Here is a 25,829-nt window from a genome sequence, read left to right on the forward strand (position 1 = left end):
AGAAGTCAAATCGGAGATCGGTTTATATGGGAGCTATATCAGGTTATTGACGGATGTGGACCGTACTTCGCACAGTTTTTGGAAGTGATAACCGAACATCACAGTCCAAATTTCAGCCAAATTGGACAAAAATTGTGGCTTCCTAGGGCTTGAGAAGTCAAATCGGAAGGTCGGTTTATATAGGGTCTATATCAGGTTATTGAGGGATGTGGACCGTACTTCGCACAGTTGTTGGAAGTGATAACCGAACATCACAGTCAAAATTTCAGCCAAATTGGACAAAAATTGTGGCTTCCTAGGGCTTGAGAAGTCAAATCGGAAGGTCGGTTTATATAGGGTCTATATCAGGTTATTGACCGATGTGGACCCTACTTGGCACAGTTGTTGAAAGTGATAACCGAACACCACATGCAAAATTTCAGCCAAATTGGACAAAAATTGCGGTTCCAGAGGCTCAAGAAGTCAAATCGGAGATCGGTTTATATGGGAGCTATATCAGGTTATAGACCGATTCGGACCGTATTAAGCAGAGTTGTTTGAATTAACGACTGAACACTGTGTGCAAAATTTCAGCCAAAACGAATTAAAATTACGGCTTGTGAGGGTTTAAGAAGTCAAATCGGAAGAACGGTTTATATGGGAGCTATATCAGATTATAAACCGATTCGAACCGTATTGAGCACAGTGGTTGGAAGTCATAACCGAACACTACGTGCAAAATTTCAGCCAAATCGGACAAAAATTGCTGTTTGTCAGGGCTCAAAAGTCAAATCGGGAGATAGGTTTATATGGGAGCTATGTCAGCTTTAGGACCAATTCGGATCGTACTTGTCACAGTTGTTCGAAGTCATAACCCAACATTACATGCACAATTTCAGCCAAATCGGACAAAAATTGCAGCTTGAAAGGGCTTAAAAAAGTCAATTTGAGAGATCGGTTTATATGGGAGCTATATCTAAATCTGAACCGATATGGCCCTTTGCACCCCCCAACGACTTACATCAATATTAGGTTAGGTTAGTTTGAAAAGAGGATGCAGATATTAATCCGCCCCATGCCACTATGGACATACACCTAAGCCAGTAATAAAGTGACCTCTAAAAAGAAAATTTTAGGTTAGGAATTCCGTGCTACTTACAAAATCCTTAATTGTTTTCAATATCACTTCCCTTAAGTTGGTTCATGGCTGGTTGATTGTGTCTCCACCTAAGTGGCGGTATCTGTTGGACGCTTAAGCCGGGCAATGACAAAGGAAATGCTCCAAAGTCTCATCATCTTCCCTACACATGCCCTACTTATGCTATCTCTTGACGCACCGATTTTACATAAGTGAGCTCGTATAGTTATCTCAGCTCCCATCTAAACCGATATCCCGTTTTGACTTCTTGAGTCCTTACAAGCCGTCATTTATATCCGACTTGACCTCCTAGCTATACTGACCTCCTTCTTGCTTCTTTTCAGTAATAGCCTCGTCTTCTCACGATCCGGATCCCCCCATAGGATTTTCGCCGTCCTACCGACCGTTTCTCTGTTCCACAATATTGCATGCGCATTCGTCGCCCACTCCCTTAACTCGGACTGCGTCGACCCGAAAGGCTTCGGGTTAACCAAGTTTATCGACAACAGTCCTCTGGCCTTCCCCGCCCAATCGTCTGCTCTTTCATTTCCCCTTACTCCGTTATGTACCGGCAACCAAACGATGCGGATTCTGTCATCCTCAGAGAAGGCCTTAATCTCCTTCTTGCACTGCAAGACCGTTCGTGACCCCACCGTCCTGGTTGTTATTGCCCTTATGGCAATTTTACTGTCGGTAAAGATGTTCACACTCGACGTCCTCGCGTTAGCCGCATTCCACTTTACGCATTCCGTGATCGTGCGGATCTCTGCCTGCAGGTTTGTATTATGGTCAGACACTCTAAAACAGATCTTAGTCCCTGGGTTCTCAATGTAGACCCCCAGGCCCACTCTGTCCTCTAGCTTTGATCCATCCGTGTAACACGATCTTCCAGATGACAATACTAGGGTTCCGTCAGTCCAAGACTGTGCAGCTGGCGGCAGTACCTCGCACTCGTCTTCAAGGCTCATCTCAGGTATGCGATCGCAAACCTCTTCCCTTCCTTCCAGGTTTTCGATCGTCGCCTCGATTATACCGCCATGGTATGAGCTGCTACCAAACTCAATCCATTCTCGCATCGCCTTAAGTCTCATAGCCGCAGTGGCTGCCTCACACTTAATCTGTATGTCAATGGGTCGGATATCTAGAATAGTCTCCAGTGCCCTAGTAGGCGTGGTCCTCATCGCTCTGCCTATGCCATGACAACATGTTTCCTGGACTTGTTGTTTGGTCCTTATGTTGCACTTTCTCTCCATAGCAGTCCACCAAACTACTGAGGCGTAAGTAAGTATTGGTCTTATTACGCTCCTGACTAGATTAGTATTGGTCTAATTACGCTCCTGTAGAGCCAGTGGACTATCCTCAGATTCAGGCCCCAATTCGAGCCTGCGGCCCGTCTACATAGTGCCCAACATCTGTGAGCCTTCTCAGTACGCTCCTGAATGTGAAACTTCCAATTCGGTTGCCTGTCCAAGATCACACCTAAGTATTTGACCTTGTCAGATATCGATGTTAAGCATCTGTGCAAAATTTCATGCGCATAACTTTGCGCGTTCGACCGCTATCGTGATTTCGACAGACGGACGGACATGGTTAGATCGACTCAGAGCGTCGAGACGATCAATAATATAAATGTACTTTATGGGGTCTTAGACGAATATTTCGAGGGGTTACAAACGGAATGACTAGATTAGTATGCCCCCATCCTATGGTTGTGGATATAATGAAATAATGAGATCAATAATTTGTTAGATGGTAACCTTTGGTTAACATAGCGGCCAGCAAGCAACTACTTTTGCAAAGTTTTGTCTATTGAAAATTGGTTAAATATGAGCTTGAAAGAGAGAGAGAGAGGGAGAGAGAGAGAGAGAGAGAGACGGAGAGAGAGAGAGAGAGTAATTTGTACATTTCTATAATAGAGAAGCTGTAGGTTATTCTGCAGCAGAATCTTATGGCTCCCATTACACATACATATCTACGTATGTATTTGAGTTTATTTACCTCTACTCTCCATGACACTAGCGCACTTACGTTGTTCTATCCAAGGTCACTTTTTTTAATGCAATTTTTTTACACAGAGAGTTACAACAATTAAAAATAATTAAGTACCTAACTGAACTTGACGCTGAAACTGAAGCATAGATTATATTGGGTTGCCCAAAAAGTAATTGCGGATTTTTCATATAATCGGCGTTGAAAAATTTTTTCACAGCTTGTGACTGTAATTGTAATTGCATTCTTTCTTCTGTCAGTTATCAGCTGTTACTTTTAGCTTGCTTTAGAAAAAAAGTGTAAAAAAAGTATATTTGATTAAAGTTCATTTTAAGTTTTTATTAAAAATGCATTTACTTTCTTTTAAAAAATCCGCAATTACTTATTGGGCAACCCAATAATAATCTATTAATACTGGTAATAACACTTTGCTAATGAGAAATTTAATGGAGTTAAGAAATGTGAGAAACATTTATAATCGTTTTATACGGGGGCATAACAAAGCATTGAGCGAAAAAGGTTAGTAATTGAGTCCTTTTGAGGCATCGGTTTATATGCGTTCCCTAAGAGGTTACAGATCGATATGAACCAAACTTGGCATGGATGTTTGAAATCGTGACTACGTGCACAATTTCAGTCTATTCGAAACAAGCTAAATCAGATGTGGTGTATAAAAACATAGACCAATATGCAGATTTACATATGAAACCCACCTACGCCAACAAGCAATTCGGAAGATAGCTTGCTTTTGTTAGATGTACAGAAAGATGGAGAGACATGACTGCACAGTGGTCTCGCTTGTATGAGAAGGTGCGACATAAATATCTTTCTTTTTCTTATATATAACAAGTAAAAGCGTGCAAAGTTCGGCCGGGCAGAATCTTATATACCCTCCACCATGGATCGCATTTGTCGAGTTCTTTTCCCGGCATCTCTTCTTAGGCAAAAAAGGATATAAGAAAAGATTTCCTCTGCTATTAGAGCGATATCAAGATATGGTCCGGCTTGGACCACAATTAAATTATATGTTGGAGACCTGTGTAAAATGTAAGTTAATTCGAATAAGAATTGCGCCCTTTGGGGGCTCAAGAAGAAAAATAGAGAGATCGATTTATATGGGAGCTGTATCGGGCTATAGACCGATTCAGACCATAATAAATACGTATGTTGATGGTCATGAGAGGATCCGTCGCACAAAATTTCAGGCAAATCGGATAATAATTGCGACCTCTAGAGGCTCAAGAAGTCAAGACCCAAGATCGGTTTATATGGCAGCTATATCAGGTTATGGACCGATTTAAACCATACTCGCCACAGTTGTTGCATGTCATAACAAAACACGTCGTGCAAAATTTCATTCCAATCGGATAAGAATTGCGCACTCTAGAGGCTCAAGAAGTCAAGACCCAAGATCGGTTAATATGGCAGCTATATCAGGTTATGGACCGATTTGAACCATACTCGGCACAGTTGTTGGATATCATAACAAAACACGTCGTGCAAAATTTCAGTCCAATCGGATAAGAATTGCGCCCTCTAGAGGCTCAAGAAGTCTAGACCCAAGATTGGTTTATATGGCAGCTATATCAAAACGTGGACCGATATAGCCCATTTACAATACCAACCGACTTACACTAATAATAAGTATTTGCGCAAAATTTCAAGCGGCTAGCTTTACTCCTTCGGAAGTTAGCGTGCTTTCGACAGACAGACGGACGGACGGATAGACAGACGGACGGCCATGGCTAGATCGACATAAAATGTCGCGACGATCAAGAATATATATACTTTATGGGGTCTCAGACGAATTTTTCGAGTAGTTACAAACAGAATGGCGAAATTAGTTTACCCCCCATCCTATGGTGGAGGGTATAAAAATCAAATTGCGTTGGCTTGTTTGTTCAGCATAGACTCAAAAACCGGTGAACCGATTTTTTTGAAATTTTCACAGATGGTGCATTTTGGACCCATGGTGAATATAGATTACTTCATTATTATACCCTACACCACTACTGTGGTACAGTGTTATAATACACTTAGAGAAATTGTTTGTAATACCCAAAAGGAAGAGAGAAAGACCCATTGATAAGTATACCGATCGACTCAGAATCACTTTCTGATTCGATTTAGCTATGCCCGTCTGTCTGCCTGTCCTTCTGTCCATGTTAATTTGTGTACAAAGTGCAGGTCGCAATTTTCATCCGATCGTCTTCAAATTTGGTATGGGCTTGTTTTTCGGCTTAGAGACGAAGTCTATTGAAATTGGAAAAAATCGATACAGATTTGGATATAGTTCCCATATATATGTTCGTTCGATTTGCACTAAGGCAGCAATAAAGTGGTCATTTGTTAACCGATTCTCTGGAAATTCGCCATGAATGATTTCCCTATGACTCTCAATGTTGCTGGTGAATTTCATAAAAGTCGGTTCAGATTTGGATATAGTTCCCATATAAATGTTCGTCCGATTTGCAGTAATACAGCAATAAAAATGGTCATTTGTTAACCGATTCTCTGGAAATTGGGCAGGAGGGACTTTCTTATGACTCTCAATATTATAGAAATCGGTTCAGATTTAGATGTAGGTCTCATATAATATATATATCGCCCGATTTTCACTCCTAGACCTACTGGAAGCGCATTTAATCTTCCGAAAATTTCGTACCGCGCTTTTCTCGACGACTTCCACAGTATCCATAAAGTTTGGACGAAATCGGTTCAGATTTAGATATAGCTCCCATGTACATCTGCGTCAGATTTTGGGTAATATGTTGTCATTTGTCAACCGTAGTTAGTACATTTTGAACATATTTTCTTTGCTCGAATTTTTATACAGGAATTTTAATAATCTATCTGGATACATGCGCCGAGGTCCATCAAAATTCGTTCAGAATTAGATGTAGCCCCCTTCTGTTTTAATAGGGTAGGTGTAGGGTATTATAAAGTCGGCACCGCCCGACTTTTGCCTTGTTTGATATCTGAAGGAGAGGCGGTCCCTCCCCTTTACCACAATTTCCAAAAATGCCAGATCTCGGAGATGGATGGTGAGATTTTAGCGAAATTTCGGTTTTGCTCTCTTATAGTAACCTAAAAACGAAAATTTGGTATCCAAATTTCGGATGGGGTACCTTGGGGGCCGCTTCACCCCCAAAACCTACCAAATATATGTTTTGACCAATCACGACAATATGGGACTTAAATGAAATGTATTTGAGAGTAGGAAACGTATCTGATATCCAATTGTGGGACCAAGTGTTTGGGGGACCAACCCAACCCCCAAAACACCCCTAAATCGGACATATATACCGACCATGGCAATATGGGACTCAAATGAAAGGTCTTTGCGAGTAGATTACGAATCTGATATCCGAATGCAGGGCCAAGTTTCTGGGGGCCCATCCCTTCCCCAAAAATCCCCAAATTGGGCTTATTTACTGATCATTGGCAATATGGAACTCAAATAAAAGGTATTTGGGTGTAGAATACGAATCTTATGTCCAAAAGTGGGACCTAGTGTTTGGGGGCGCCTCTCCTCAAAAACATCCCCCAAAGGGGACAAATTTACGACCATAGCAATATGGGGATCAAATGATCGGTTTTTGGGAGTAAAGCCACCCCACCCCCATAACACCACCCAAGTAGGAAGTATTTGCTAACTATTGCAATATGGGGCTCATATAAGAGATATTTTAGAATACAACACGAATCTGATATAGACTTTTAAGGCCCAAGTCGCTGAGTGGCCCCCACATCCCCCAAAACACGCCTCAAACCGAACCTGTTTGCCGACTATGAAAATATGGGAACAACTGTCTAGGGGACGTCCCACCCCCATATTGGACGTATTTGCTCACCATGACAATTTGGGTCTTAAAGACAGTGGAGTTCGTTATTGATTCTTTTTAGGCCCCATACCCCAAACCAGACATATTTGCTGACTTTTGCACTATTTTTTGCCACTACCTTGGCTACCCAAGATTCGGCCCGGCCGAATTCTAATTCGAACTAGCCATGTCCATCTGTCGAAATCACAATAGCGGTCGAACGCGTAAAGCTAGCCGCTTGAAATTTTACACAGATACTAACTATAGATGTGGGTCGTTGGGAATTGCAAATGGGCCATATCGGTTCAGATTCAGATATAGCTCCCATATAAACCGATCTCCCGATTTGACTTCCTGAGCCCATGGAAGACACCATGTTTGTTCAATTTGGCTGAAATTTGGACCATAGTATTCTATTTTGACTTCCAACAATTGTGCCATGTACGGTCCAAATCGGTCAAGAACCTGATATAGTTCCCATATAAAGCGATTTCCCGATTTGACTTCTTGAGCACTTGGAAGCCTCAATTTTCATCCGATTTGGCTGAAATTTTGCACAAAGTATTCTGTTATGACTCCCACCAACGGAGCCAAGTACGGTCCAAATCGGTCAAGAACCTGATATAGCTCCCATATAAAGCGATCTCCCGATTTGACTTCCTGAGCCCCTGGAAGCCGCAATTTTTGCCCGATTTGGCTGAAATTTGGCACATAGTGTTCTATTTTGACTTTCAACAACAGTGCCAAGTACGGTTCAAATCGGTCAGGAACATAATATAGCTGCCATATAAACTGATGTCCAGATTTGACTTCTTGAGCTCTTACAAGCTGCGATTTTTTTCCGATTTGGCTGAAATTTTGCATATAGTGTTCCGTTATGACTCCCAACAACTGTGCCAGGTAAGGTCCAGTTCGGTCTATAACCTGATATAGCTCCCATTTTAACCGATCTCCCGATTTGACTTCCTGACCCACTGGAAGCCGCAATTTTTGCCCGATTTGTCTTAAATTTTGACTTCCAACAACTGTGTCTAGGAATGTCCAAATCGGTAAAGAACCTGATGTAGCTCCCATATAAAGCAATCTCCCGATTTGATTTCTTGAGCCCTTACAAGCTGCTATTTTTATCGATTTGGCTGAATTTTTGCATAAAGTGTTTCGTTATGACTCTCAAAAACTGCGCCAGGTAAGATCCAGTTCGGTTTATAACTACATATAGCTCCCATATTTTAACAGAATCTATGGTGGTGTGTTCCCAAAATTCGGCCCGGCTGAACTTAGCACGCTTTTACTTCGGTCTATAACTAGATATAGCTCCCATAGAATCTATGGTGGTGGGCCCCAAGATTCGGCCCGGCCGAACTTAGCACGCTTTTACTTGTTAATGAACGTCACTCGTTTTTAGTCGTTAAAATGGCAACCATCGAATATTTAAAAATTTTTTAGAATTTTGTTTTATTTTTTAATAAAAATTTTTGTTATGTAGGTATTTACAATTATTTATAGCTTGTATAGACTAGAATTTTCATACTCTTCAATTCTTTTTCTTCAATGCTACCATTTCTTCACTCTTCTTCCACAACCAGTCGGCCATTTCATCATCTCGTGCCTTCTTCGCTATGCGTGGCCTAGTCATGCGATCATAATAACCTCCTGAAACACCTTCCAATTCAGGATCCAAAGCCAAATACAAAGCTGTTTGGGCTCCACCCTTGGTGGAGCGTAACACCAATTTAGAGCCCAAGGCACTGCCCACCTTCAATAATATATTATTGCGTGTCAATTCACTTTGCACTGAGCCCGGGTGTAAACAATTCACATCGACTTGGGCATTTGAGTCCTTGAGCATTTTTGCCAATTTTCTGGTAAATAAAATATTGGCCAATTTACTTTGGCCATAGGCTGTAAAAGGATTATAGCTCTTCTCACTGTTAATATCCTCCTTTTGTATGCGACCAAAGATATGAGCCAAAGAGCTAAGGACTACTATACGACTGGGAGCCGAGGCTTTTAACTTGTCCAACAGCAAATTGGTGAGTAAAAAGTGACCCAAATGATTTACCGCAAACTGCTGCTCATAACCATCGACGGTTAGTTTGCGTGGTGTGGCCATAATGCCAGCATTATTGATAAGAATATCCAAACGATTTTCCTCCTGATTAAATTTGGCAGCAAACTCACGCACCGATTGTAAAGAGGCCAAGTCCAAGGTGCGATTAAAAATGTTTTTGTTACCCGTTAGCTGAATGATTTCTTGGCGAGCTTTTTCACATTTCTGGAAATCACGGCAGGCCAGGTAAACTCGGCCACCACGTTTGGCCAATTCCAAGGCAATCTCTTTGCCTATGCCGGTATTGCTGCCGGTGACAATAACCACCTTGCCATCTATGCGATTAGTTTTGCGGTAAGAGGGACCCTCGCGCCACTTGTAAAAAGCCCACACTGATAGCAAAGAGGCCAAACTCCAGAAGGCAAACTCAAACATGGAACCACCTTCGAAGCACAAAATTTGCACTTGATCACGGCACAGAAATTTGTTGAGCAAATCGGCAATTTTCATGATTGAGCTGACCTCTGTACAGCTTAGCTTTTATTTTAACCGGTTTGGATTGTTTTGTAATTGTTAACGTTTACTTGTTTTATCTGCCCGGTTATTCTCATACGTGGTGTTTCTTAATCGATTTCTCTATAAACACTGAATAAACAGGCAGCTGCTCAATGTGTACTACCTGTCAGTAGCAGTGTCAGTTGGCAGCACTGAGAATATGCGGCATGCATATAAAACTCATTACATTCGTACTTTCCTCAGTACGGTGGGGCAAATGGTTTTCAGAACTATTCTCATTAATTTTTTTAAAAATTTTAGCTTGAAAAAACCAGTAAAGCAAGGCAAAAGTCCTGCGCAGCCGACCATATATTGGGGTGCCCAAAAAGTAATTGCGGATTTTTCATATAGTCGGCGTTGACAAATTTTTTCACAGCTTGTGACTCTGTTATTGCATTCTTTCTTCTGTCAGTTATCAGCTGTTACTTTTAGCTTGCTTTAGAAAAAAAGCGAAAAAAAGTATATTTGATTAAAGTTCATTCCAAGTTTTATTAAAAATGCATTTACTTTCTTTTAAAAAATCCGCAATTACTTTTTGGGCAACCCAATAATACCATACACCACCAAGTTTACGTACTACATAGAATCTATGTCGAAATCTTGTCAGATGTTAATTTTCCGTAACTATTTTAGTAGACTGACGTTGAACGATCAGGTCGCTTTGCTGGAACGACGGATGAGTGCGGCTAATGATGCACTCCTTTGCAGAAGGCAGTTTTACGAGGCCAAGTAAGGTCCGATGGTGGAGTCGGGAGCTGAATCTGATGCGGAGGAATATACAGCGGTCAAAAAAAGTATTCATCATTAGCAAAATTGATAATAAATTCACTTATTTTGGGTAATTGAAGAAAATTTAAAGTAAACAAATAATGCAGTTTTATGCAATAGTTTATTTTTCGTAATATGTTTTAAAATAAATTCAAAAAATAAATTTAATTAGCGCAAAAAATGCAATTTTATATAATAACACCAAAAACAGAACAAAAAAAGTATTCATCATTGATGTGCTATCATCAAAGTCAAATTCAAATATTATTTGGGAATCCCCCTTTTCTGTTTTATTTAGTAAAGGAGGCTTTGCCCTTGACAGCAAATATTTAATTTCATTGAAAATATAGTTTTTGTCAAAATGGGTCGTAAGCAAAACGAGGTTTCTGATGAGGTAAAAGTTTTGATAATAAAACACCACAGGAATGGTTTAACTCAAAAAACTATCAGTGAAATATTAAATAGACCACGATCTACTATACAATCCATCATCAGAAAGTGGACAGAAACGAAAACTGTTGACAATAAACCAAGATCTGGTCGACCAAAAGCACTTTCAGTTGGAGATGTGCGTTGGCTAGTGCGGCAAGTTCAGAAAACTCCGAAGACAAATGAGACCATTTTTCGTAAAAACACTATGGAATATTTAGGGAAGGAAGTTACTACACAAACAATTCGAAATACACTCAAAAGGCATAGTTACAGAGGAAGAACTGCACGTAAGAAGCCCTTTATAAATAAAATAAACCGAGTGAATAGGCTAAACTTCGCAAAAATGTATGTAAAACATCCCGAATCATTTTGGAAAACAGTCATTTTTGCAGACGAGAGCAAGTTTAATCTTTTTGGGTGCGATGGAAAGGTCATAGTGTACAGAAAACCAAATACAGAGCTTGAAGAACGAAACACAGTTGCTACTGTAAAACATGGTGGAGGTGGTTTAATGGTTTGGGGGTGTATGGCGGCTTCAGGAGCGGGAAATCTTGAAATTATTAATGGAGTAATGGATCATAAGTATTACATTGACATTTTAAAGAGGAATTTAAAAGATAGGCTGTAAAACTTGGGCTTGGTAATAACTTTCAATATTATCAAGATAATGACCCCAAACATTCTGCTTTAAATACCAAGATGTGGATGCTGTATAACTGCCCCAAAGTCATTAAAACTCCTCCTCAAAGTCCCGACTTGAACCCAATTGAACATCTTTGGGAACATCTCGAACGCAAATTGAGAACGCGCAATTTTTCGAGCAAGAGTCAAATGCAACAGGTGATAATGGAGGAATGGACTAATATAGACCAAAATATAACCGCTAAATTAGTCCAATCGATGTCAAACCGTTTAAAAGAAGTTATAAGACGCGGTGGTCGAATAACAAAGTATTAATTTTTTTAAATTATGTTATTTATTTTTTTGCAATGATGAATACTTTTTTTGTTTAATTTTTTGTGTTCAGCTGTAAAATGGCCCTTTTTGTTCCAATAAATACTATTTTTTTCTTTAAAAACAATGAAATTGTGTACATATATATCACACAAGCACTACTGCATCATTAGTTTAATATGTTTTTATTCCAATTGTCTTTTGTAGACTTATTAAAAAAAAAACATTGAATGATGAATACTTTTTTTGACCGCTGTAAGAAGGCTTAGGAGTTGGTTTCAGGTTGCTAGGCGTTCCGATGCTGATTATTTGTCTTTTCGTCGCGAGGCGTATTTGCGTGAGCTTAGGACGTACAAGGACATGCTTGCTAGGGCGTAAGAGGAGGTCTGGAGGAGGTTTGTACGTGACCGTAGCGATGATCCCTGGGGTCTTTTGTACAGGGTTTGCCGGCGAGGTGGTGATTTTAGCAGGCAGGTTGACTTTGGGGGGCTTCAGGTTGGTAGCACTGTGGGAGGGGCCCCCATCCTGGGGGGGAAGTCTCTAGGTATGGATGGTATGTATAAAAGCATTTGACTTTGGGGGGCTCCAGGTTGGTAGCACTGTGCTATCATCCTGGGTGCGACCTCTCGAGCTGGCTTCCAGGCTGGAGAAGTTAGTGTCTCCGAGTTTGAAGAGTTATGAAGTAGAAAGTAGTATTCGTCGGATCAGGGGCAGGAAGTCGCTAGGTATGGATAGTATGACTGACCAAATATATAAAAGCATTTGGCTTTGGGGGCTCCAGGTTGGTAGCACTGCGCTACCATCCTGGGGGCGACCCCTCGAGCTGGCTTCCAGGGAGGAGATGTTTGTGTCTGGGTTTGGAGAGTTATGAAGTAGAAAGTAGTATTCGTCGGATCCGGGGCAGGAAGTCTCTAGGTATGGATGGTATGACTGACCAAATGTATAAAAGCATTTGACTTTGGGGGGCTCCAGGTTGGTAGCACTGTGCTATCATCCTGGGGGCGACCTCTCGAGCTGGCTTCCAGGGAGAAGATGTTAGTGTGTCCGGGTTTGAAGAGTTATGAAGTAGAAAGTAGTATTCGTCGGATCAGGGGCAGGAAGTCTCTAGGTATGGATGGTATGACTGACCAAATGTATAAAAGCATTTGACTTTGGGGGACTCCAGGTTGGTAGCACTGTGCTACCATCGTGGCGGCGACCTCTCGAGGTGGCTTCTAGGGTGGAGAAGTTAGTGTCTCCGAGTTTGAAGAGTTATGAAGTAGAAAGTAGTATTCGTTGGATCAGGGGCAGGAAGTCTCTAGGTATGGATGACTGACCAAATGTATAAAAGCATTTGACTTTGGGGGCTCCAGGTTGGTAGCACTGTGCTATCATCCTGGGGGCGACTTCTCGAGCTGGCCTTCAGGAAGCGGATCAGGGGCAGGAAGTCTCTAGGTATGGATGGTATGACTGACCAAATGTATAAAAAATTTGAGTTTGGGGGGCTCCAGGTTGGTAGCACTGCGCTATCATCCTGGGGGCGACCTCTCGAGCTGGCTTTCAGGTAGGAGATGTTTGTGTGTTCGGGTTTGAAGAGTTATGAAGTAAAAAGTAGTATTCGTCGGATCAGGGGCAGGAAGTCTTTAGGAATGGATGGTATGACTGACCAAATGTTTGAAAGCTTTTAGCAGGTGATGCCTGAGTACTGGCTGGCTTCCAGGGAGGAGATGTTCGTGTGTCCGGGTTTGAAGAATTATGAAGTAGAAAGTAGTATTCGTCGAATCAGGGGAAGGAAGTCTCTAGGTATGGATGGTATGACTGACCAAATGTATAAAAGCATTTGACTTTGGGGGCTCCAGGTTGGTAGCACTGTGCTATCATCCTGGGGCAACCTCTCGAGCTGGCTTCCAGACAGGAGATGTTCGTGTGTCCGAGTTTGAAGAGTTATGAAGTAGAAAGTAGTATTCGTCGGATCAGAGGCAGGAAGTCTCTAGGTATGGATGGTATGATAGTGCGGAGAAAGGGTACTTCCCGCGTGCGTGGAAATGTGCCCGAGTTGTTGTTTTGCTTAAGTCGCCGGAGTATGTCAAGAGTAACCCGAGGTCCTACCGTGTCATTAGCTTGCTTCCAGTAATTGGCAAGATTCTGGAACGAGTGATGGTGGACAAGCTTAAGGAGAGCAACAGCGAGGGTACATCCCCGTATCAGTTCGGGTTTCTCCAGGGTAGAAGTACTATTAATGCCTGGTTGTATGTCCAGTTGTGTGTGAGCGGGTCGAATGCCAAATATGTCTTTGAAATTCAACCTGCCAGCAAAACGGTCTGGAAGGACGTTGTACTGGGCTGTCCGCAGGGTTCCATTTGTGGTCCATTCATTTGGAACCTCATGATAGATTCTTTGCTTCAGCTGTTGGCGCGTATGTCCAGGATTGTGTGAGCGGGTCAAATATGTCTTGGGCATATTTGCCGATTTCAAGGGAGTATTTGAAAACCTTTTATGGCGTAGCGTGCTCGCGAGGTTGGTTGAGGTGGGATCTCAAGAGATTGGTCCGTGGCGCAGTTACTTTAGTGACAGAAGGGCTTGTATGGTTGGGGTCAGCGAAACGGTCTGGAAGGACGTTGTACTGGGCTGTCCGCAGCGTTCCATTTGTGGTCCATTGATTTGGAACCTCATGATGGATTCTCTGCTTTAGTTGTTGGCGCGTATGTCCAGGATTGTGTGAGCGGGTCTAACGTCAAATATGTCTTGGGCATATTTGCCGATTTCAAGGGAGTATTTGACAACCTTTTATGGCGTAGCGTGCTCGCGAGGTTGGTCAGGAGATTCATCTGTGGCGCAGTTACTTTAGTGACAGAAGGGCTTGTCTGGTTGGGGCCAGCGAAACGGTCTGGAAGGACATTGTAAGGAGCTGTCTGCAGGGTTCCATTTGTGGTCCATTCATTTGGAACCTCATGATAGATTCTCTGCTTCAGCTGTCGGCGCGTTCTTTTAAGGTTTGTGATTATGACCTCCTCATCTTGGTTGAGGGACAGTCTAGTGCTGCTCTTGAACGCCTGGGTGAGGAGGCCATGCGTATGGTGCGCGAATGGAGTGATCGTGTATGTGTTGAGGTGGTTGCTTAAAAGACAGTTTTGATGCTGCTTAAGCGCAGATCGGCTTCTAGGCGACCTCCGCTCATTAGAGCTGGTCCGGTGTCATTGCGATACTCGCCGCGGGTCAAGAACCTTGGTGTAGTTATGTCAGAGAGGGTGCGTTTCCTGGCCCACTTGGACCATGTAAAGGAAAGGTGTGTGACTGGGGTCTGAGCAGGCGTACTTCAAGGACTATTCATGCGGTTCTATTTGTTCCCTGTGCAACTTATGGCGCGCCCGTATGGTATCACGCAGTCAAGACTGTTCATGAAGGAGAGAAAGTGACTTCTTGCCAGAGGTCAGCTAAGTTGGCATGCCCGCCTTTATGTAGGACTGTCTCCTCAGGTGCTGTACAGGTGTTGTTGGGTGCTGCGCTCCTTGATTTGGAGTGATCCGTCGCGCGGTTTTGTATAAGGCTAGGAGCGGTCTTCATGTTGATGAAAGGAATATGCTTCCTGATCCGGATCTAGCGAATGGGGATGTTAGGCGGCTTAAGACACACCTTTTCCATAGCCTTTATGATAGGTGGAAGACACGTTGAACTGACAGTGGCAATGGACGGGTTACCTACCAATTCATTTGGGACGCGATGTTCATAGTGGTCAGACCCGATTTTGGCTTTGGCCTGAGTCTTGGGTTTTTACTGCCAGGACATGGCTCTCTCAATGCATTTTTGCATAAGAGGGGCCTGGCGTCGACTGCAGGTTGTCCTGCCTGCGGGGATGTGTTTGATGACGGATGCACTTATTGACTGAGTGCCCGTACTATTCGGACTTTAGGGATTTAGGAGCTATGGGTATATCCCATGGAGAGGGGGTGTGGAATTTAAGCAGGGCATAGTATCGAGGAAACCAGAGGAAACGAGACAGGGGATGTGCTTGCAAGATAGGGTGCAAGCCTTGCTGGAACATAACAGACGGATGTGAACAAACAAAGCTTTTGTGGGACGAAAGCTCGAAATCGAACAAGTAACATAGTCTGTTGTCTATGGAGAAGGCACATCTGAGTAGGGACATAATAAGGTACTTAAGCGTATGTCTCGTTTTGGCATTAGGAATCATAAGATCTGTCGGTGGTGTCATGAAATCGACGCCTTGGCGGTCAATGTCCTGCTTTATGTCAAAGTAAACACAGGACACTACTTTCATTTTGCTTTCAGGAACTAGAAGAACTGAGAGGCCCAGATCTGTGCAGGATCAAGGCGTTCGTCTTTTTATCCGATTGAAAACAGAGAGTACGTTAACAGGCGGCTCGCTTAGTAAAGAGATTTCATGGGAAGGAGTAAAGGGATGATGATGAATCACAACGGGCCTTAACCTGCCCAACGCACAGTGGGATAGAATCGAAAAGAACTAGTAAAACATATGCCGTGTGGGAACGGGTAGAGATATCTCTTCGAAATTAACAATGGTTAGAGCTGAGGTATTAGCGGCGGCAAGGCCCTGGCTTATCCGGGCTATTTCGAAAATGTGTCACCTCGCTATTTCGAAAATTTTTTTCGGCTGCCAAATCTTTGGGCCATAATATGATAAGGCTTCCATATAAACCCTTCCTGATTTGAATTTTGAGCCTTTAAAATAACCAGATATAGCTCCCATATAAGCCAGTCTTGACTTTTTGAGCCTCTAGGTGGCGCGATTAATATTCCATTCGGCAGAAATTTTACACGTGGGATTTTGTTACAACATCTAACGTCAATGAAGAAAATAGTCAAATCGGTCCATAACCTGATAAAGCTTTCATATATACCAGTCTCCCGGTTTGATTGTTCAGCCGCTAGAGGGCGCAATTATTAACATTCATGCTGAAAATAGTTCCGTTCATAACCTGATATAGCTCCCATATAAACCAGTCTCCCTCTAGAGGGCGCAATTTTTATCCTATTTGGCTGAAATTTTGCACCTGGAGTTTTGTTATGACTTCTAACATCCGTGCGGAAATGGTTCAAATCGGTCCATAGCTTGATAAAGATCTCATAACTTGATAAAGCTCTCATATAAAGCTTTCGCGATTTGACTTCTTGAGCCTCTAGAGAGCGCAATTATTATGCAATTGGGCTGAAAATTTGCGCGTAATGTTCTGTTATGACTTGCAACAACTCTGCCAAGTACGATTTGGTGCTATATTGGTATACAACCTGATATAGCTACCATATAAAACTTTTTCCCGATTTTAACCCTCAAACCTATAAAGGGCGCATTTATTGTCCGATTTAGCTAAAATTTTGCATATAATGTTCTGTTATGACTACCAATATGCGTGGTAAGTATTATCCAATTTGGTCTTTAACCTGATATAGCACCCATTAAACCGATCTCCCTATTTGAGATCTTGACCCTCTAGAGGGCGCATTTATTGTCCGATTTGGCTGAAATTTTGGGCGTGATATTCTGTTATGACTTTCAACAACCATGCCAAGTATGGTCAGAATCGGTTTATAACCTGATATAGCTCCTATATAAACCCATCACCCTATTTCAAACCTCCAGCCTATAGAGGGCGCATTGATTGTCCGATTTGGCTGAAATTTTGCATGTACTGTTCTGTTATGACTACCAACATGCTTGGTAAGTATGGTCCAAATTGGTCTTTAACCTGATATAGCTCCCCTATAAACCCATCAACCGATTTTGGGATCTTGAGCCTGTAGAGGGCGCATTAATATTCCGATTTGGCAGAAATCTTGTCCGCATCACCATCACCCTATTTAAAACCTCCAGCCTATAGAGGGCGCATTTATAATCCGATAAGACTGAAATTTTTATGTAATGTTCTGTTATGACTACCAATATGCGTGGTAAGTTTAGTCCAAATTGGTCTTTAACCTGATATAGCTCCCATATAAACCGATCAACCGATTTGAGATCTTGAGCCTATAGAGGGCGCTTTAACATTCCGTTTTGGCAGAAATCTTGCCCGCAGTGTTCAGTTATGATTTCCAATAACCGTGCCTAGTTAGGTTCACATCAACCTATAACCTGATACAGCTCCCATATAAATCGATTTCCAGGTTTGAACCCTTGGACATCTACAGGGTGCAATTGTTATCCAATTTGCCTGAAATCTTGTAGCGAATGTTTGGGCATGACTTCCAAGAGCCATGCTTATAATATTTCAAATGGGTCCATAACTGGATAAAACTTACATATAAACCGATCCCCCGATTTGACTTCTTCATTTTGATCAAACTTGGCCCATCTTGACCTACTGTTTTATTTTTCATATTTGTGTATTTTTAGCTTATTTTTGGATATTTACAAAACAATCTTCAACAATATAAACTTATAAATAATTTGTCCTCTTGACCGTAGTTAGCATATCCATGCTCCTCAATCAGTCTTTTTCAGGGCAACCATTTCTTCACTCTTGCGCCACAACCAGTCAGCCATTTCATCATCGCGAGCTTTCTGTGGTAATGGCACCAAGGCCATGCGATCATAATAACCACCTGAGACTCCCTCCAATTCAGGATCTAAGGCCAAATATAAGGCTGTCTGAGCGCCACCTTTGGTGGAGCGTAAAAACAAGTTGGAGGTAAGGTCACTACCCACTTTTAGGAATATATTATAGCGTGCCAATTCACTTTTAACCGAACCAGGATGTAGGCAATTAACATCCACCTTGGAGTCTTTAAGCATTTTAGCCAATTTTCGGGTAAATAAAATGTTGGCCAATTTACTTTGCCCATAGGCCTTGAAGGCATTATAGCTGCGCTCACTGTTGATATCGTCTCTTTGAATCTGACCAAAGATGTGAGCCAAAGAACTTAAGACCACTATACGACTGGGTGCCGAAGATTTTAGTTTATCCAACAGCAAATTGGTGAGTAAAAAGTGACCCAAATGATTTACCGCAAACTGCTGTTCATAGCCATCCACTGTTAGTCTGCGTGGGGTGGCCATAATGCCAGCATTGTTGATAAGAATATCCAAACGATTTTCCTCCTCATTAAATTTGGCAGCAAACTCCCGCACCGATTGCAAAGAGGACAAGTCCAAGGTGCGATTGAAAACATTGGTATTACCCGACATTTGCACTATTTCTCTTCTGGCCTTTTCACACCTATCGAAATCACGGCAGGCCATTATAACACGAGCACCCCGTTTGGCCATTTCCAAGGCAATTTCTTTGCCTATGCCGGTATTGCTGCCGGTTACAATCACCACTTTGCCATCTATGCGGTTGGTCTTTTCATATGAAGGGCCCTCACGCCACCTGTAGAACAGCCACATCATTAGCAGAGTAGCCAAACTCCAGAAGCCAAATTCAAATGTGGGTCCACCCTCAAAACACATCACTTGCACCTGATCACGGCACATTATCATATTGAGAAATTCCGCAGCTTTCATGTTTGCAATTATTTTATGCAATTCCAAAAAGATAAATTATATCAGTTATATGTATTTCTCAGCAGTACACACGATGACTTTAATTGATTTTTTTTATTTATTTGATTTTTTTATTTACTAACAAAACGTGAGTTCCAATAGCTACTTATCTACACACTGAATGACTAGCTTGGCATCTGCAGCTCTCATTCGTTCAGCCATATCTAGTTGGCTACTGGGGAGCTTATGGAATGTGCGAGAGAGAGAGCGAAAAAGGGAGAGACTTCTAGTTATGAAGAAAGAGATTAAAGAAAAAAGGGTTGCCATCGCTTATTTATTTTAAAATCTATATAAGCGATAAATAACGTTGTATGAAATGGTGTTGGGTCATAACAAATAAAGGACAAAAGAAAAGGATTGTTATGTTATTCGAACAATATCAAGTTATGGTTCATTTCGGACCATATTGGAGACCATGGAGTCATTGTGTACAATTTCAACCAAATCTAGTAGGAATTACGCACATTTGGGGGCTAAAATAGGGAGATGGGTTTATAGGGGAGCTGTATTAGGCTGTAAACTGATTAATGTCATATTCGACACGTATGTTAAAGGTCATGTCAGAAGCCGTTGTAAAAATTTCAGCCAAATCGGATAATACTTGCGCGCTCTTTAGAGGCTCAAGAAGCCAAGACCCCAGATCGGTTTATATGGCAAGTATATCAGGTTATGGACCGTTTTGAACTATCCTTAGCACAGTTGTTGAAAGTCATAACAAAACACGTCATGCAAAAATTTCAGCCAGATGGGATGGGAATTGCTCCCTGTAGAGGCTCAAGAAGTCAAGACCCTAGATCGGTTTATATGGCAGCTATATCAGGTTATGGACCGATTTGAAACATTCTTAACACAGTTGTTGAAAGTCATAATAAAACACGTCATGCAAAAATTTCAGCCAGATGGGATGGGAATTGCTCCCTGTAGAGGCTCAAGAAGTCAAGACCCTAGATCGGTTTATATGGCAGCTATATCAGGTTATGGACCGATTTGAAACATTCTTAACACAGTTATTGGAAGTCATAACAAAACACGTCATGCAAAATTTCAGCCAGATCGGATGGGTATTGCTCCCTGTAGAGACTCAAGAAGTCAAGACCCTAGATCGGTTTATATGGCAGCTATATCAGGTTACGGACCGATTTGAAACATTATTAACACAGTTGTTGGAAGTCATAACAAAACACGTCATGCAAAAATTTCAGCCAGATCGGATGGGAATTGCTCCCTGTAGAGGCTTAAGAATTCAAGACCCTAGATCGGTTTATATGGCAGCTATATCAGGTTATCGACCAATTTGAGCTATTCTTAGCACAGTTGTTGAAAGTCATAAAAAACCACCTCATGCAAAATTTCAGCCAAATCGGATAAGAATTGTGCCCTATAGCTACTCAAGAAGTCAAGAACCCAGATCAGTTTATATGGCAGCTATATCAGGCTATGGACCGACTGCAACCGTACTCAGCACAGTTGTCGAAAGTCATAATAAACTACCTCATGCAAAATTTCAGCCAAATCGGATAATAATTGCGTCCTCTAGCGGCTCAAGAAGTCAAGACCCCAGATCGGTTTATATGGCAGCTATATCAGGTTATGGACTGATTTCAGCTATTCTTAGCACAGTTGTTGAAAGTGATATCAAAACACCACGTGCGAAATTTCAGTCAAATCGGATGAGAATTGCGTCCTCTAGCGGCTCAAGAAGTCCGGACCCAGATCGGTTTATATGGCAGCTATATCAGGCTATGGACCGACTGCAACCGTACTCAGCACAGTTGTTGAAAGTCATAATAAACTACAATACCTCATGCAAAATTTCACGCAAATCGGATAAGAATGGCGGCTCAAAAAGTCAAGATCCCAGATCGGTTTATATGGCAACTATATCAAAACGTGGACCGATATAGCCCATTTACAATTCCAATTCCCGGCTAGCTTTACTCCTTCGAAAGTTAGCGTGCTTTCGACAGACAGGCGGGCGGACATGGCTACTTCGACTTAAAATGTCATGATGCTCAAGAATATATATACTATATGGGCTCTTAGACGAATATTTCGAGGAGTTACAAACAGAAAGACGAAATTAGTATACCCCCATCCTATGGTGGAGGGTATAAAATTGTATGTGCAAATAGAAAAAGAGTGAGGTGACTAAAAATAGGTTTAAGGAGGGGATTTTCTTCCGTATTTAATTTTTTTAAAGATGCTGTTTAAGATTTCTGCTAAATTTTGGATTTTAGACATTTAGTTCCTTTGACAATAAAACTGATACCACCACAAGAAATATCGTCGTTATCGACATTACACCTTAGCCATTCCAGCAATTTTTTAGTTGCAAGGATCTCCGCTGGATACACACTGCATTGGTCGGATAACCTTCTTGGAATGACCAGTTCTATATCTTTAGAGTACACCCCAAAGCCCACTTGGTCGTCTAGTTTGGAACCATCCGTATACAAGTCTATGTAACTACACATTGCCAGGGATATTGTAGTAGCAATAGGTTCTATAAGGAATGGTTGGTACAGCTCTTTTTATCAAAAAGCGGCTCAGGCAGGGTGTAATCCACACTGCCTGAAACATCGGACATTGCGTCAAGGATAACACAGTGTCCGAAGCCGCCACATTACCAAAGGGAAAGCTCCCTTAGCCTCACAACAATTCGGATTTCAATTTCCCATCCAGCAGAACACCCACTTATTATGCCCTTCATTAAATGGAACATTCTCTCCTACCAAGGAGACAGGTGCCCCTGTAGGTAAATTGTGTCTCCTACTAAAATCAACTTGAACGGATTTACGCCTAGACCACTTTCGGCAGCCCACTTCGCTGGCGCACGTAGAGCTTCCCGAAGTATATCTCTGGGAATCTGTTGCCTAACCGCAATAGCCACGTCAACGTCAAACGCGGGTAAAATTCCGACGAAATGAAGTCATTTTTATATCTAGTCATTCCGTTTGTAACACCTCGAGATATTGATCTGCGACCCCATAAAGTATGTATATCGTCTCAACATTCTGAGCCTATCTAGCTATGACTTAAGGCGGACGGACGCCGTCTGTCGAAATCACGATAGCGGTCGAATGAGTAAAGCTAGCCGCTTTAAATGTTGCACAGATACTTCCTGTAGGTCGTTAGGGATTGCAAATAGTACATATCGGTTCAGATTTGGATATAGCCCCCATATAAACCGATCCCTCGTTTTGACTACTTGAGCCCCTAGAAGCCTCAATTTTCATCTGATTTGGCTAAAATTTGGAAAAAAAGACTTGTGTTATGACTTTCAACAATCATGCCAAGTATGATTCTAATCGGTCTATAAACAGATATAGCCCCAATATAATCCGATTCCCCGTTTTGACTTCTTGAGCCCTTAGAAGTCCAGTTTTCATCTGATTTGGCTGAAATTTGGAACAAAGACTCGAGTTATGGTTTCCAACATCCACGCCAAGTATGATACGGAATCTGTTATAAACCGATATCCGAATTTTACTTCTTTAGCCCTTAGAAGCCTAAATTTTATCTTGATTTGACTGAAATTTGGACCAAAACCCTACGTTATGACTTACAACATCAGTGCCAAGTTTTATCCGAATCGTTCAATATGGTGTTTAGGCTCCCTAAGTAGTGATATCCCGAAATGATTTCTTGAGACCAAAATAATTCAAATACAAACTCAGTAAGGATAAATTTTTAGCAGAATCCATGGTTGTGTGTACCCAAGATTCGGCCCGGACGAATTTAGCACGCTTTTACTTGTTAAAAGGCTTTTTTTTTAGAAAAACTATGAGTCGGACTTTTTCGATTTCTGTGGCGGTTGTTAAAATTGGATTGCTCTAAAAATGCGGAATTTTTTCTTCAAAAGTGCTGATTTTCCTTCAAAATAATCTGGCAACCCTGTTAAAGATAGAGAATAGAGAATAATAGGATTGCCATATCTTATTTAAATGGCTTAAAAACATTTTTGAAAGTATTTTTATTATAGGGATTAATTAAACAGTGGAACAAAATTATTTTTCTTCACGGAAACTATAGGGAAAGGAGAAAAGTTTATTTAAAAATAGAAATAAAAGAATTCTGAGATAAACCTAAAGTTGGGTATTAGGTTAGGGTTTAGTTTCTCTTTTTTGGTCATTTGGTAAACATTCGGCTTAAGTTTCCTGGTAAACTTAACTTCTATGCAAAAAATTAATTTTCTTCATATTAACGTCCACCACCGAAGTTTGAGGTATATTCCTTATGTCATTCTGTTTGTTACATATCCTTCCAAATTTCCATTTCCAACCCTACAAAAGTATATATACATTTTTAATCGTCGTCAAATTCTAAAATGAGTTTGACATGGCCGTTCGTTCATTCTCCCATCTGTGGTGATCATGCTGCAAATGCAAATTTGCCCAAGCATATTCAATTAAGCAACAGGGGCAAACTTCTCCCATATCAATGAGTGTTTTCCGATTCAAGTTTTTTAGCTCAACGATAAGGGGTATTCTTTTTGTAGCCGAATCCGAACGGCGTGCGCAGTGTGACATCTCTTTGGGGAGAAGTTTTTACATGGCTACCATATATAATTTTTTCAAATGGCGTAGTACCTCTCAATTGTAGCTAACATTAGGAGAGGGGATAACCACCGCCGAAAATTTTAACAGATTTTCTTGCCAGTATTCGTATCCAGGCGTTCCGCGTCATAGATGGACATACAAACCTCTGCGCTACGATAGTCTCCGCGGTAATCATGCTACAGTCTTTAGAAATAGAGATTTCAAGCTAACACTTCGCTCAGATTATTGTATTTTCCATAGGCAGTTTAAGTTTGAAGATGGGCTAGCCTCCATATAGATCGATCTTCGGATTTAAGGTCTTAGGCCCATGAAAGCCACATTTATTATGCGATTTTGCTAAATTTTGGCATAGTGAGTTGTGTTAGAACCTTACCATCCGAACCGAATATGCTCCAGATTGGTCTACATTTGAATATAGCTTCCATATAGACGATATAACATTGTAAGGTCTTACAATTTCGCTAAAATTTGGCTATGCTAGGACTTTTAATGTCCGTGCAAAATACATTTTAAATTGGAGCATATTTGGATACAACCCGTTATAGAATGATCCACTACATTGAAAGTCGTTAACCCATATAGGGCGTATTTATTACCAGACATTCTTAAAAGTTGGTAACGTAAGTACCCAGTATTAGACCATTAGAAATCTTTTCTGAATATGGTGCAGATCGCAGCATATTCGAATATAGCTGCCATAAAGACCAACTTCCCGATTAACTTGATATCGGTCCAGTTAGGTTCCTTAGACCACTTTTATTTTCTAAAGTACAATATCAAAATTCTAGAATATAAAAATCTCTTTATTCTGTCTCTAACAAAATTGTTAAAGAAATATCCAGATTGGCAACACTTCATTTGGATACTTCAACTACTTGAAACTCTATTTTAAATGGTAGCTCTGTGCCCGTTTGTTTACGTTCAGCATTTTTGAGTAATCTCTCAACTTGCCGTGGTTGTGCTAAGAGCCTAATATTGTTGTTGTAATGGGGTCAATTATGTGCATAAGTTAAACACACTGAACACATGATTGCTTGTCTCAGTCAGAATCTCATATCTATTCGCATTCTCTGCGAATGCGTGCATAATGGTCTCCCAGTAATTAGAGAAAGAGTAAGGGAGAGAGAGCGAAACGTTCAATACTTTCAAAGCCTATGCAGGTTCTATAGTAAATGGTATTGATGTATGATGAAATTGGGTTTTTGTTTAATACCATCTACATTTCGTACAATTAAAAATTTGTAAGATTATCATGGCAACCCTGTTATGGGGTGTGTTATCAAAGAGAATGGTGTTTGTTATCTTGTCGAATAGCAAGAGAGCAAAAGATGGAATGAACGAGAGCGAGAGCGAATATTTTAACTAAGATCATATGGAATCGGTGTTGTCAATGTGGCGGATTTTTTCTGACGTTTTTTTGGTCCCAAAATCGAATTATGTTGTCAATAACGTGGGTTTTTTTTTCTTTATAAAGGGTGTTCCAATTTTCTTGATATTTTAGTGCAATTAATTAAATGGCCTTGCTGTGTACCATTAAACAGCTTTTTTTGCTTTTGTGCTTAAAATCCAAAAATAGTGCCACACGCTAGGTCCTGTCATTAGTAAATGTTAGCCGTGAAAACTTGATTAATTAACATCTTAATGACTTAATTAGGTTGTCCCTCCCTCCCCTTCGCCTCATACTCCTGAAACATTTTCCCAAGCAAAACAAATAGACAAAGCTAAGTCGAAAAAAGTAAATTCTACTTAGAGTAAATAATGGAAATGTTTCATATGACTCTCTGTGTTTCTCATAGACATTTGCAACAAATGTTGTTGACTTAACAAATGTCATTGCTACATATGACATAGTTTTGCTTTCTACTAAACTCCTAACCCTGTCGGAGGACCTGCCCCCCTCGTCAGCTCCTTAACTCCCTACATTGTGTGTGGGATGAAAGAAAATTTGAGTATGGTGTCTAGCATAAGAAGAGGGAGGGGGCCATGATATAGTCATTAGTTTCCGTTTGGTGGAGCTCACAACAATGGCATACTCTCGGGGGAGTCCATTATGGAAACAACAACAAACGACGAAATGAGTTAA

The 25,829-nt window shown here is 41.2% G+C and overlaps 3 protein-coding genes across 7 annotated transcripts in view; 1 reads left to right on the plus strand and 2 right to left on the minus strand.

The window, feature by feature from the left end:
- Nucleotides 1-25,829, plus strand: part of LOC106091359 (uncharacterized protein CG43867) — an 878,705-nt gene that overhangs the window by 206,799 nt on the left and 646,077 nt on the right. The window lies entirely within an intron of this gene.
- LOC106085329 (retinol dehydrogenase 13-like) lies at nucleotides 8,361-9,636 on the minus strand. Its single transcript, XM_059367852.1, has one exon. The coding sequence runs from the start codon at nucleotides 9,488-9,490 to the stop codon at nucleotides 8,465-8,467; it is 1,026 nt and encodes a 341-aa protein (XP_059223835.1). The 5' UTR covers nucleotides 9,491-9,636; the 3' UTR covers nucleotides 8,361-8,464.
- LOC106085331 (retinol dehydrogenase 13-like) lies at nucleotides 18,010-19,235 on the minus strand. The gene has a single exon (XM_059367855.1). The coding sequence runs from the start codon at nucleotides 19,146-19,148 to the stop codon at nucleotides 18,129-18,131; it is 1,020 nt and encodes a 339-aa protein (XP_059223838.1). The 5' UTR covers nucleotides 19,149-19,235; the 3' UTR covers nucleotides 18,010-18,128.

Source organism: Stomoxys calcitrans, chromosome 4 (assembly GCF_963082655.1).
Source record: "Stomoxys calcitrans chromosome 4, idStoCalc2.1, whole genome shotgun sequence".
NCBI lineage: Eukaryota > Metazoa > Arthropoda > Insecta > Diptera > Muscidae > Stomoxys > Stomoxys calcitrans.